This window comes from Desmodus rotundus, chromosome 5 (genome assembly GCF_022682495.2).
Source record: "Desmodus rotundus isolate HL8 chromosome 5, HLdesRot8A.1, whole genome shotgun sequence".
Classification (NCBI taxonomy): domain Eukaryota; kingdom Metazoa; phylum Chordata; class Mammalia; order Chiroptera; family Phyllostomidae; genus Desmodus; species Desmodus rotundus.
This window is the reverse complement of record NC_071391.1, coordinates 46,726,632-46,741,001: the sequence shown is the minus strand read 5'-3', so window position 1 is coordinate 46,741,001 and position 14,370 is coordinate 46,726,632. Positions and strand designations below refer to the sequence as shown.

General features: G+C 40.6%; 1 protein-coding gene across 1 annotated transcript in view; it reads left to right on the top strand.

Moving 5' to 3' along the window:
- FCHSD2 (FCH and double SH3 domains 2) overlaps positions 1-14,370 on the top strand; it is a 212,201-nt gene that overhangs the window by 100,067 nt on the left and 97,764 nt on the right. The window contains exons 5-6 of the mRNA XM_024572547.4: positions 3,579-3,723; positions 12,358-12,491. Coding sequence (XP_024428315.2) covers positions 3,579-3,723; positions 12,358-12,491 — 279 coding nt within the window. The remainder of the gene's footprint in view (positions 1-3,578; positions 3,724-12,357; positions 12,492-14,370) is intronic.

The window sequence follows — 14,370 nt, the reverse complement described above, 5'->3', positions numbered from 1 at the left end:
AAAAAAAAATTATGATCTTCAAAGCCATGAAGAAACCTGGCTCCAGGTTTCCTTTCTCTCCTCATCTCTGACCATCTCTCCTTTCATCCTTGGTTCCCAATCCTCGGGCACCTCCAGCTGCCTTTGTATTGCAGTTCCCGTCACACCTGCACTGCCCTGCAAGCAGGCTTCCTACCTGCCCTTACCTCTGTTATGTGGGCTCAGGATGCTGTCCCTTCCTGTGAAGAACAACAATATGTGAACACTTATTTATTAAACACCATGCTTTTCCCTTGTTATCAGTTGCTGTATAAATCAATGTTAGATGATGAGCTTACCACATTTCTAGAGTCCTGATGTACGGCGCTGTATTTCTGGGCTTAGGTCTGAGACGACAGGAGAGGTAGAAACCAGTTACGTAGAGGAGTGAGAGAGTAAGTGGGCTGGGGGATATAGTGGGGCTGCTGGCTGGGGGCTCTAAGGCGCTACTAGAACTTACGGACATCAACTGAGAGTGAGACCAAGCAGCATGGTTATGGTTTTCTCAGCCATGTTCTGCTGCACAGACATCTGTATGATGTAAGCAGAGTTTGGGATTTAACCTGTGTGGGAACCTGTAGATTACAATGACGAAAAGAGAAGGGAGCAAGGGCCATACGAGTGTGTGTAATAGAAGGGAGCGACTACAGTGGGGGACCGAGAAGCCAGGCAGGGTGAGGGTCTGAGAGAGGAGATGGTGGCAGCTCAGCGAGACCGTGGGAAGGGGGTAGGATCAAATGGATTGTGGGTTCTGGCGGGACTGAGTCACTGTTAGAGTCAAAACCCTAGAGGGAGCGAGGGGAAACAGGAGGTGTTGGTCAGGGAGCAGGTGATGCAGTTGGAGTCAGAGCAGAGGGGTAGTTCTGGTGATGGCGAAGCCTAGGCTGCGACTGCGGAAGTGCTGTCTCCAGGTGGATAGCCTTAGAAAATTTTCACAGCCTGAGTCTTACTGTTCTCCTCTGCAAAATGGAGATAATGCATATCTTTAAAAGTTGTCACGAGGATTAAATGATATGATAAATGTAAAATACACGGCGTAGTGCCTAGCAAGTGACAGGTTCTTAAAAGAATTTCTTTCCTTTCTTTCGTAATCTTGAGCCTCATTTCCTGACCTGAATAAAATGGCAAAATACCTTTCCTTATGCCTCAAAATTATTTATATGAAGCCGAGTGAAATGAGAAGTATTTTAAAAATCGCTCTATAATCCATTGTTGTTTTTCTCTAATCAGAAGGAAAAACACTACTAGCATTGGAACTATGACTATTATGTTAACAAGAAGTACTTTTATTTTTGCTATAATTCTGCTACTGTTACTATCTTTTCATGTAAAAGAATCTGTGTGGCACATCGTTTGCATTTAATTGTTAAAATAGCCCTGTGAGTTACACGGTACAGGTATTTTTGTCATTTCTTCATTTGCCAGTTGAGGAAATGAAAGGACAGTGAAATGTGTACTGTGTGATTATATTTGTTAATTAGAACTTGAACCAGGTCTTCCGACTGACTGGTAACTATTGCTGAGAATTTGATTGCCTGCTGTAGGGCTGCTAATCTCTAAAGATCTCTTTTTAAACTCTAAAATAAAAAGATTTTTTTTATTGCACAGTCCTCATTTTGCATTATTATAAAAGGGATTTTTACATTCACCCATTCATTCATTTTTCATTCATCACACAATTATCGACCTAGACGTTAAGTCATGTGCTAGGTCTTCGGAATACAATAGTAAGAAAGACATGTACCCCTGCCTACATTAAATTTTCACTCCAGTGAGGACAGACTTTAAACAATTACATAACACCATTTATAACTGAAGGAAAAGTGCCCAGGCCACGTGAACAAGGAACAGAGAGGGACTTCACTGGGTCTGAGGGCCGGCTCGGTGGTGATCATGAGACTTCCCTGAGTAAGCTGCATTTCAAGAGAGAGTTGAAGGATGGACAGCGGTCACCTAGGTCAGTGATTTTCAGCCTGTGTGCCACCAGAATGTTTCAAACATGCAGTACCTGACTATTTGTCTAGTCTGGAGCACTGACCTCTTCTCCCTCAGATTGTCAAATAAAAAAAAATGGCAGCAGCCATCACAACAATAGCTGTCTGGTGTGAATGAATCAAAATTACACCTATTTTTTATCAAATTGGCAAAAAAATATTTTTCACATTTTTATTATGATTTTCAAACTTATTTTAATATAAATTAATAGATTACAGAGCACAGTACTGAGTTTTTTCTCAGTGGATTCTTTGAGAAACCCAGTTATTTGGACTGCTTAGGGGAGGGCCCGTGTGAGTTCGCCCCCCGGGGCCCGCTGCTATTGAGCGGTAAGGCCGCGGGGACGAGACTTGTGCTGTTCTTAAGCCCGTCAGTGCTTTTATGCTGACAGTTTTTGCCGGCACACCACATGGAATCTTTATTCCAAAGGGAAGGTGATATCCCTCTGTTTAAATAAATGGCTATTTCCATCGCAACGGATTCATTTGACATACCACACGAACCAGTTCTTCACACAAACTAATCATTTCCTTGGTTGAAAAACAGTTTCAAGTTTTTTCAGTTCTGAATAGGATGGGGACCCAGCTAGTTTTCCTTTGTCTTTACACTGTCACCCATTAGCATTTTATGTAGCACATGGTCCTGCACATCGCTGCGGTCGGAAATCCACATGGCACGATAAAGGAAATTTCAGGAGATGAATATTGTAATCTATCTGTGCAAGTATCTCATTTTAAAAACAAAGTATCATCCATTGTTGTGATAAGTTATAAAATATGTTTACAACTAGTGTAGGGGCATACCAGAACTGGGGCATTTAGCAAAGTAGAAGAAAAGGTTTGAAAAGGAAGCTGGCTACAAAAAAGCAAAGATGAGTAATTCTTTGACTTTACCAAGAGATTGCTGAGCACATTTATCAAACAAAGATGATGGGTTTTGCTTAGAATGACTCTAAGCCAAGACGTGGCGCTGGCTGAGCATTATTACGGCAGAGAAAGAGATGGAGAGCGACGATATCATTCCCTTCTTCGGTCAGACAAATAGATTTCTCCAGCACGAAGCAGTTGTTCGTAATTCCCGCCCCCCAGCCACAGCAGTCTGTGTAAGAGAGTAATATGATACAGTTCAAAGAGAATGTACGTGAGAGGCATCCAGCCTTTGTGTGATTTAATTCTCTCAGTCTCTCTTTGCCTCACTTACCTCATAATGACACTTGATATTCATAATGATGACCCCGAGACAGTGAAAGGCCTGGACCGTCTTAGTCACTGATTTTTATAATGTCAGCTGTATCTAGAATTTTAATCCTTGTATCACTTTACGCCAGTAACCTGAATAGCTAATTAATCAAAACAGCCAATTGCTAAGCAATAGAGAAATAGAGTATATGCTGTTTCTGCTTATGTATGCTAAAAATGTTGCTACCTATAAGCCAATCTAAATATACTTTTAACTATGGAGACAACATTCATTCTGTTTGTCAGTGTTAGCCAGTGAGCAAAAGGTTAGCCAACTTTTCCCTTCTCTTCCCTACCTAACACTTTTCTGTCCCTCTTTGAACTTAGGAGCATGTATCCTGTGTGGAAATCTTTTCTCGAGGGAACAATGCAGGTAGCCCAGTCTCGGATCAATATGTGTGAAAACTATAAAAACTTCATTTCCGAGCCTGCAAGGACAGTGAGAAGCTTAAAAGAACAACAACTAAAAAGGGTATTGTTTCTTTTTGTTTTTTTTTCTTATTTGCATTTTAATATCTCAGTGTTACATTTGTAATCTGCAAGACTATATTAAGTTGCATTCAATATCGGAGCTTTTCTGTTGGGTCACAAATGATGCTGACTTTAACATGGGTTTTCTGATTCCAACATGTGCCCTCTAACTGCTGTGTTTTATTAACTGACAGCGGTGAGTGCAATTTTACTCCATGGATGTTCCGGAAGCTCTGTGAGCACTTAACAAATACTAATTTTCAACTTAAGTACATAGATCTTAGTTTCACAACATTGGTATAGTTTGGTGTATGTTAAAATGGTTACAATGTTATTAATCTCATTGAGTCTTAAAAAATTCATCATAGCTTCAACTTGAGCCATTTTCCATAATGATTTAAAGGAAGTTGACACATTTTGACAAAGTATAAAATTATTACCAAAACCGATGTACTCTAAAGTTTAATTATATAGGTTATATAAAAGTAAAAGTTTTCAAATAGACCTTTCTTTCATTATGCGGAAATTAAAAACTCACAGAAAAGTCATTATTAAATGTGACTTTTATGAAAAGCTTGCTATTAGAAGTAGGTGATGGGGTGGGGTGGAGGGATGGGGAGAGAAGGCATACAACTGTAATTGAATAACAATAAAAATTAAAAAAAAAGAAGTAGGTGATTAAATTGTGTCCTTTTTGGGAATAGAGTTACAAAAATAGAGATTATCATGATACGTAATAAGTAATTAAGTTTCTCTTATGGAAGTATTAATACTTTAGAAAATACTAAGGTAATTATTTAAGAAAATAACATTTCAGAAGCCATCCAGTATGATTCTAATTGTCATTTGGATTTTCAGAACTTTTGTGCAAACAAACACAAAAGAAACCTAGTCTTCCTTGTTTATCAACGATGATTTTAGTAGCATAAAATCAGTATGTCAAGTGTATACTGTGTGTATAAAAGTTTAATGTGTTTGGAGCACTCACGTACCAGTTGGTTCTAACATACTTGTATAAGAATGCCTTTGTTTTATCTTTGATCCAATACCTCTTTCAAAACAAACACGGTGACTAAACAATGCTTTTGATTTAGAAGCAAATATTCTGTGTGTGTGCATATGTGTCCATTTGTGCGTGCTGCGAAAAGATAGAAAATTAATACTAGCGTAACTTCGTAACCAGAAATGCTGCATTTCAAATAGCCAGTACATTCACCAAATCTAGTCGAATTAGTGGTATGCCCCACCTTTTACACTATCAGAATATTTTTAAAGAGTTTATCACTTCTACATTTTTCTGCCGTTGGTAGAATAGTCTCTGACCTGAATTTAACCAACATTCCTGAGCAAAGAATGTTTGGTGAGATTTGACAAGGCCTTATATGTGAATTAACTTGTTTTATATTATAGCTGATAATGATGTTTACGTTTCATCTAAGCAATTGTTGAACTTTAGGTACATATTGAGCATACCTGTCAGGACTCTGATTACAAATGATACAAACCTACTTTAAACTGGTTTAAGCCAAGAAGAGAATGTTTTAGCTTGTACATTTCAGCATGGATGGAATCCAGGCAAGGGTAGATCCAGGTGCTCAAATAAGGCTATTAGAATTCAATTTTTCTTCCCATCCATTAGCTCTGCTTTTTCCGGTGGCTTCATTCTTTAGCAACTTGGTCCATACAGTGGCCCCAAAGTGCGAGATTTACACATCTTATAGGTAGCCCTTCCATGGTTTCTGTTTTCCCAGTAGTTCCAACAAAACTGCCAGAATTGGAACTCATTGATTATCTGGGGTCACGCCCTCCCACCCACCACTGCACTAGTCAGGAGTTACAAGTCTTCATGCAAATGACACAGAATAAAATGGGAAAGAGATTCTTCAAAGAAAAATGAAGACGGGCTCCCAAAGAAACAGCAAGCAAAAGCAGCAGATGGCCACTGCCACTAGCCTCCCCAACTGTACCTCCCAAACTTCACAACAAACTACAGGCTCAATAAACCACCTATTCTTTCTCCTTGTCTTCTAAGGCTCTGCCCCGCCCTTTTGAGGCTTTTGAATTAATCTTTTAAAAATATTTTACTGTGATAAGAATACTCAGCATGAGATTTTCAGTGTGCAGTACATTATTGTGTAGAGACACACCGTGTAGGGCAGCCGACCTCTAGAACTTACTCATTTTGCACAGCGGAAATCTTATACCTGTTGGTTAGCAGCCCCCTCTTTCCTTTCCCCCCAGTCCCTGCCAACCATTCCTCTTCTCTGCTTCCGTAAGCTTGACCATGCTAGATACTGAAGTGGAGTCATGTAGTATATGTCCTTCTGTGACTGGCTCCTTTCACAACATAATGCTCCCCAGGTTCTTCCATGCTGTTGCATATTGTAGGACTTCCTTCTTTTTTTAAGGCTGAACAAGATTTCATTGTTTGTATTGCCACATATTTTTTACATATTCATGTATTGATGGACATTTTGGTGGTTTCTACATTTCAGTTTTTGCGAATAGTGCTGCAGTGAATGTGGGGGTGCTAATATAGCTCTTCCACATCCTGATTTCAGTCCTTCTGGATAAATACCCAGAATTGGGATTGCTGGCTTATGAGGTAGTTTCTGTTTTAATTTTTGAGGAATCGCCATACTGTTGTCCATAGCAGCTGCGTTGGAAATATCTTATATTTCCACTAACAGTGCACAGGGGTTCCAGTTTCTCCACAACCTTGCTGTCTTTTTTTTTTTTTAATAACTCATCTTCCCTGGCCAGTGTGGCTCAGTTGATTGGAGCGTGGTCCCATGGACCCAAGGGTCAGCTTTTGATTCCCGGTCAGGGCACATGCCTGGGTTGTGGGTTTGGTCCCCGGGGCAGGGCAAGTATGAGAGGCAACTAATTGATGTTTCTCTCTCACATTAGTGTCTTCCTCTCTCTCTTCCTCCTTTCCTCTCTCCCTAAAATCAATAAGCATGTCCTCAGGTGAGGGTAAAATAAAAAATAATAACAATAACCATCCTAACAGGTGTGATGTAATATGTCATTGTGATATTAATTTACATTTCCCTGATGATTAGTGATGTTGAACAATCTTACAGTTTTTGTTATCAATTTTCTTCACTATTAGCTTTTTAGTTTTATAATCTTACAGTATTCTTTTAGTAATTACCTTAGAGATTCCAATACACCTCCCTGACTTACTGTAGTTTACCTCTAATTGGTGCTTTTACTGTTCCCCAGACTTTACTCTAAATTAATTTATTACCTTGAATTAGTGTTTTGCCACTTGAATAACAATATAAAAATCAGGGAATCACCAGATTGGGTTGAACCTTGCTAGCTAGGTTGATGGAGACTCAGATATGGTGCCCACCTGCTGGCTGTGTGGGGGAGGGCTCAGGAAAGGAACAACGGCTTCTGCCAGTGTGTCTGCCAGGCACACTGGGAGAAAGCTGCCCCCCCAGCTCTCGTCCCAAAGCCAGACCAATTCCTCCCTTACGTCCCTGGCACCTTTCGAGCTGCTGCCCCAGCCTGGAGCTCTGAATGAGTGGGTCTGAGTAAGCCGGTGTGTGGACCCTTTAAGAGGAATGCCTGGGACTCCAGAAGCCTGTGTCTCATTCAGCTCCCTGCTGGTTTTCACAGCCAGAAGTTATGGGGACTTTCCTTCCTGGCACTGGAACTCTCCTCCAGCTGGGGATTCTGATGTGGGGCTGGGGCCTCTCAATCCTTAAGGGGGGCCTCAGAAGTCGAGATGTTTCTGCTGATTTTTAACGGCCACATGTGGGTGTACGACCAGCCTGTCCAGCATCCCTGTCCCTCCTTCCAGTCTTGATGTGGCTTTTTTTTTCTTTTTTTTAATCTTCACTTGAGGACACGCTTTCATTGATTTTAGAGAGAGAGGAAGATGAGGGTAGGAGGAAGAGAGACACTATTGGTTGCCTCCCACGTGCACTCTGATTGGGGATTGAACCCACAACCTTCTGGTGTATGGGATGACACTCCAACCCGCTGAGCCACCTGGCCAGGGCTGGGACTTTTACTCTGTATCCCTAGTTATAGGACTTCTGTTCAGCTGGATTTCAGGGGTTCTAAGTGATGCGTGTTCTGTAATTTAGTTGTAATCTTGACATGTTTGTCAGCGGTCTGAGTCTCATGTTTACCTGTGCCACTCTCTTACCTGGAACTCCTCATATTTCTGCACAACTTTTATGCTTATTTTTAAATTTCTGAATGACTTTTACTTATCCTGCTTTATCCAATTATACCTCTATTTAATCATACCACTAAATCTGCAGTCAAGTTAACTATTTTCTTTCAAGTTATTTTCTTAGGGTAAATTTCCAGGATGTGACTGCTGGGTCAGAGAACCTCCTAGTTTGTAGGACTTTGACGTATTGACCCAAGTTACCTTTATTTTTATTCCTGCCTTCAACTTATTAGCAAGTCTACCTGTCCCATCTATCCATCTCTCTCTATCTATCTATACTATTTCCATGTCATACTCAGAGATCATACTTTTAATTTCTTCACTAGGGTCTGAATTATAATGTCCAAGTCCGTCATCACTTTGTATGATCCCTTAGCCTTAGTGTAAACTTACACACTCATTTCTGTGTCTGCTCAGTGCTGGTAACTCTTGGGGGAGCTGGGTATGTATCGCACCGAGGCTTTCCTTAACATAGGCATTCTTAAGCTTCCTTTTAAGTATGTAACTTAGTCCACCTCAGAAAAGTGGATTCCTACAGAAGAAATTTATTTTTAAAATTAGAAAGAAAGTCCTAGTTAATCTTTTCCTTTGCAAATTAAGTTTGATGACTTTTTAAAATAAATATTTTTGGTATTTTGCTATGTGGAGAGCACTTTCCTTTGAGGAAGAATCCTAATTATTCTGACTTGACATAGGTCACTTGGGTGGTGGAAAACATTTGGTTGTAGGTTTGCTGAATGCCAGGGCAGAAAGGATCACAAGAGATCCCTTCAGCGTAAACATAGGCTATCTCTAATATTTTGATAGATAGTATCTTAGAAACTTATGAAAAGGGAACAAAAAGGAAATAGGAATAGAGTCAACCAGAGTTTGCTCATAAGATTTTTTTTTTGAGAAATGTTTTAAAGATATGAACTACCACAAAATGCATCTGGCATTGGGGCACATATAGAATCTAATAGCATTTTATTTACTTTTTAAATTAAATTTACTGGGGTGACATTGTTTAATGACATGTAAGTTGCAAGTATACAACTCTGTAATGCACCATCTGTCTATTGCATGGTGTGCTCACCACCCACAGTCATGTCTCCTTCCATCACCGTATAATTTGACCTTCTTTACCCTCTTCTCCTCCCCCCACCCTCTTCTCCCCTGGTAACCACCGTACTGTTGTCTATGACTTTGTTTGTTCATTTGCTGCTTTCTTTTATATCCCACATATGAGTGAAACCATATGGTTCTTGTCCTTTTCTGACTGACTTCTTTTGCTTAGCATGATACTCTCAAGATCCATCCATGTTGTCTCAAGTGGCAATATTTCATCCTTTCTTATGGCTGAGTAGCATTCCATTGTATATATGAGCCTCATCTGGCTTATTCAGTCATTCACTGCAGGACGCTTAGGTTGCTTCCATGTCTTGGCTACTGTGAATGATGCTGCAGTGAACATAGAGATACATATATCTTTACAAATAAGTGTTTTCAAATTTTTCAGGTAGATACTCAGAAGAGGGATTGCTGCATATGGTAGCTCTAACTAATAGCCTTTTATAGATGAAAATGAATTAAGTAACCCTTATAAGATGTTTGCTTACCCACGACTAAGGAGAGCTGTCTTGTTCTTCAAAGGGTCTGGGTGTAAGGCCTGTGTGAGGGGTGAGTGGCTCTGTGTGTGCACACATATGTGCACATCTGTGCTCAGGTACTGGTACCCATTGCTCACTTTGTGTGCATATACCGAGACCCCCTCCGCATGGTTTCCAGTCCCCTGAAAAACCTGTGACCTACTATGTTAAGTTTCTTCTCAATATTCAAATTAGCCAACCTTTTCATTGCGTATGTATCACCACAGGACTCTTGGGCTTCCCTTCATTGATTAGTTTTTCTGAGGCCAAGCTTGTTTGGGATGAACATTATGGATAAAATGCCTTACACCTGAGGCCTCTTTTCAATCATTGACACCATTTTCCCATTAAACACAGTTGTATCTTTCAGCATGCTCCAGTTGGGGTTCTTAACACCTCACTGTAGCCCTGGAGTGCTGTCTCAGCTCTTCACACCTGCAAACGTGGCCTTAGTAGGGCGTTCATCACTCCTCTGTGGGGCTGTCAGGTTGTCATGGTATTATTTACTAAACAAGAGGTTTGTATATGATAAGGGCTACTAAAATTAAGGAGAAAGACAGATTTTTCTGCAAGATAAAAGCTTACTATTTAAGTATATTTTTATAATGAAATATTATACAGCCATAAAAATAAATGAAGACTTTACACCCAATATAACATAGATGAACCTTGAAAACCTTTTGCTAAGTGAAAGAAGTGAGACATATAAGGCGACATATTATATGATTCCATTTATACAACTGTCCAGAGTAGGAAATTCATAGAGACTGGAAGTTGGTTAGTGGTTTCCAGGGGCTTTGGGTTGGGGGAGGTGGGGAGTGATGGCTGATGGGTACAGGCTTCCTTTCTGGGGCGATGAAAACGTCCTGGAATTAGTGGTAATGGTGTTACATCCTTGTCAGTGTACTAAAAACCACCGAACTGTACCCTTTAAAAAGGTGGATTTTGTGTTAAGGGAATTATATGTCAATTTTTTTTAAAGCTTACTATCGTAAGATAAAGTATCTCTGTACGGGACCTTAAAAACAGGGCCATCAGAACTGGGGTACATGCTGTAGTGGTTACCTGGTAAATGATACCACTACTTCCTCACTGTGCGACTCTGATAGATTGTTTAACGAGGTTAAACTCTCTAAACCTGTATCCTCGTCTTAAAATGGGACTAACATACGAAGACTTTCATCACAGAGGCGTTTGGAGGACTAATTGAATAGCCCCTGTGAAGTGCTCAGCACAGTGCACGGTGCCTGTACACTGCCTGCAGGGGATCTTCTTAAAGATGTAGCTACGCAGTCAGACTCTCATGACCGTCACAGGCCGCATGCGGCAGGAGGTTTACTGGGAAGGACATCAGGACAGGGCACATGGCGGGTTAACCGGCATCTGGCACCCAGCATTAGTAGAATTAGTTCTTCCACCAGTGCATACCTCAGTCTACACAGCCAACCAGAGTTACTCTGTTTGGTCCCCAGGTGACACGTCTGGGCCGGGCCAATGAGACTCTCGTGTGCAGGGGCAGCCACAGGCCCTAAAGGAGACTGGAATCTTTTATTACAACTCTATACACAGAGCTTCCAAGGTTCCTGCAAGGGACACGTCCAGATACAGGAATCACCATGCTCAAGCCCAAAGCCAAGGCTTCTCCATCAGATATTTATAGTTCACTTACAGTTTCTCCAAACTGATGCAGTTTACCCTGAAGGGTTCATAAGTAATGTTGCCAAATAACGCAGTTGACATTGTGTCTTCATAAGGTTTCTGTTGAAACATAGACCTAAAGCTCCAATTTTCAGGCAGAGGGGAAAGAGATGTTATTTTTAACCCTTTATTCACAGCCTGACACTGAAGTGCTCAATAAATGTGCCCATAGGGAACCTTCCAGATCTCCCACTTCTTTGTAAAGTAGCCCCTTTCTTGACATCTAACAATTTCTGGGAACCTCTATCCTATGTGTCACACGGCTAAGTTCAAGTTTATTCACGCTTTATCCTTGCTCTTCTCCACACTGTGTAGCCTGACACAGTGGCCCTCACCAATGTCTCTTCTGCTTTGCTGAGCTCTTGTCCATCTGCACCGGCCACTGACTGTTCTGTTCCAGCCTCACGAGTTTTTTGATAGGGGCTTCCCTGCACTGGCCTCAGACTGGTGAAAATTTTCAATCTAGGGAAAATTATTCCCCTTTGTATATTCAGAAGGGTCCCATAATAGTGTTACTTTGGCCGCAATGTATTATAAGTTTATTGATAAAAACATTGCTTGGAGTAATTATTATGTCTGTTCTGTCTAGAATGTATATGTGTCTCCAAAGAGCTGGAGATAGTTCTGAGTAATGATTATTACGGTGGTTCCCAGGTTTCTTGCTTTTGTCCTTCACCTTGGGCTTAGGTCAGACTTCAGATTTCACTCCTTTTCCAGGAGTGAATTCTTAGGTACCCTTTGCACTATCGGGTACCCAGACATATAGAGAAATATTATTAAGATCATGAAGAAACGCAGAATTGCTTTATTCCCTTGCTTTATTGCCATGGTAGCGCCAACAGTAAGAGCGTTTACATTGTTGCTCTCCTTATGCCTTTCCTTCATGTCAGCCATCAACACTCAGAGATTGCGTCTCCAAATGGAGTTGTTAAGCTAGCTGTGACGCTATATCATATGTTACTTGAAACTGGAGTACCAGCTGTTCACTGGATTTTACTTTTCAATTTGAAGGAGACTAGAAGTGCCGACTTCTCCTGGGTTCCCATCCTTAGGGCAACCCATTTTGCTAAGCCTGAAAACTGAAATCGTAATAATTGCACTTTGTATTTTACAGTGTATGGACCAGTTGACAAAGATCCAAACTGAATTACAAGAGACAGTGAAAGATTTAGCTAAAGGCAAAAAGAAGTACTTTGAGACCGAACAGATGGCTCAAGCAGTACGAGAGAAAGCTGACATCGAGGCAAAGTATGTATATCAGCATTTCTGAAAAAGTGATTATGCAAATAAATGTTATTTTTGCCAATACTTTGTTTTCCATTAATACTGAGCATAGACTCATTCTTAGGTTGCAGTGGTTTCATCTGACCTGTAAGTGTTACGGACTTTAAATCAAAATTTTCCTTTATATTAACCGATTTTACTTAAAATGATACAGCAAAATGAGAAGATTAAATCAGTCAGTTTTTACATTAAGTTGAATTCTTAAAAGAAGACAAGTGAACATGGTATTAAAAGCTTAGCAAATGTCTAGTTAAAGTTGCCATGGTGTGTGATTTTCAGGGTTTAAAAGCCTCCTTTTTCTCTGCTAGACTCTAAGGTAATTATAGCTGGGAGTCCCCTGTCCTCAGCCTGCCACTGGAGGACCACGGGCACACCAAGCGAACAGGACCGCTGACCTCGCTGTAGGCACCCTGCCTGGGCGCAGTTCTTCTCTTATGTGAAATTCTAACAGATACACTTTTTTTAATGTCTGCTTTACCAGTTGTGTGAATTTTACTTCCATATTTGTGATTTACAAATTCTTTATTTTGAGAATAATTAGGAAAAGAAGGAAGTGGCAATTGGTAATAGAAGGAGCGAATAAAGTAAGCAGTAGAGATTTCTGCAATGACAGCTTGAGAAAAGATAAGTTTTTGAGAACAAATAAGCCTATGTTACAGAATGGGACTCTGAGGAGGTCTGTGAGGAGAGCCAGACTCCCCTTCAGCGAGCTCACTGATGTAAAATCTAGGAGTTGGGACTCTGAGTCACGAAATCTGAAAGGCTGTGAACACCTGTACAGACTAGCAAGGCTGGGGAGTGTCTTTCTAATGTGTTTTTTTATCTGTCTGCAAGAAATTAAGCGATCTTACAAGTATCTTGTGAAAATTTGAGTTCTCCCGAGAAGTGCATTTGGTACCAAGGGGTGGTAGTTGCGTATCACGAAGTACTTAATGTTACTGGGAGATACATTTACTATGTACTATTTCCCTAACTTAGTTTATTGTCTGTATCACTTTATTTTTGTGAGCATACAAAAATTTGCTCACAAAACATTTGCATACAAACATTTCCTGTAGAGTGAACGAACCCATCTTCCCAATAAGATCCATTGTTTTTATTGATTTTTTTTTTTTTTGGAGAGATAGGAAGGGGGGGAGAGAGAGAGAGAGAAACATTGATTTGTTGGTCCACTTATTTATGCATTCACTGGTTGATTTTTGTGTGTGCCCTGACCGGTGATCAAACCCACAACCTTGGCACATCAGGACAACACTCTACCCAGCCCTCTAAACAAACGAGCTAGCCAGCCAGGTCCCAATGAGACCCAAAATATTTTAGATCAGGTGATATCCATTAGGAATACCCTGTTGTGGTAGTTTTTAGGAACTTGTTTGTTGAAACTCTCAGGGATTCTAGAACAGAGAGTTGACAGATTTGTGGAAGATACAGAAATGCCCGCGTTAGCCACAGCCGCAGGGTGAAAATGAGGACACTTGCGGGCTGTTCCTGAGAAGGGCGGGTTTGACAGGGTCCAGTTATCACAGATGCTGATCACGTGAGCTGCCTTCTAATGCGGCCCAGATTCAGAGGGGATACAGCAAGTTAGACCTTTTAGTTCAGTGTGTGACTTTTCTGAAAATTAATTCAACTACAGAGTAAGAAGTGCCTTTTCATCTTCACTCAGTCACTAATTGTTTATTGAATAATTACTTTATATTGGATGCTGTGAGTACAGAGATGAGTAAGGTGAGTTTTGTGTCCTGAGGAGGTTTAAAACCTAGAATTGAAGACAGGGGTACTTAAGAGTGACGTTATGATTTGTTTATTCAGAGTAAACTTGAAGAAGGACCTAAAGTCACTT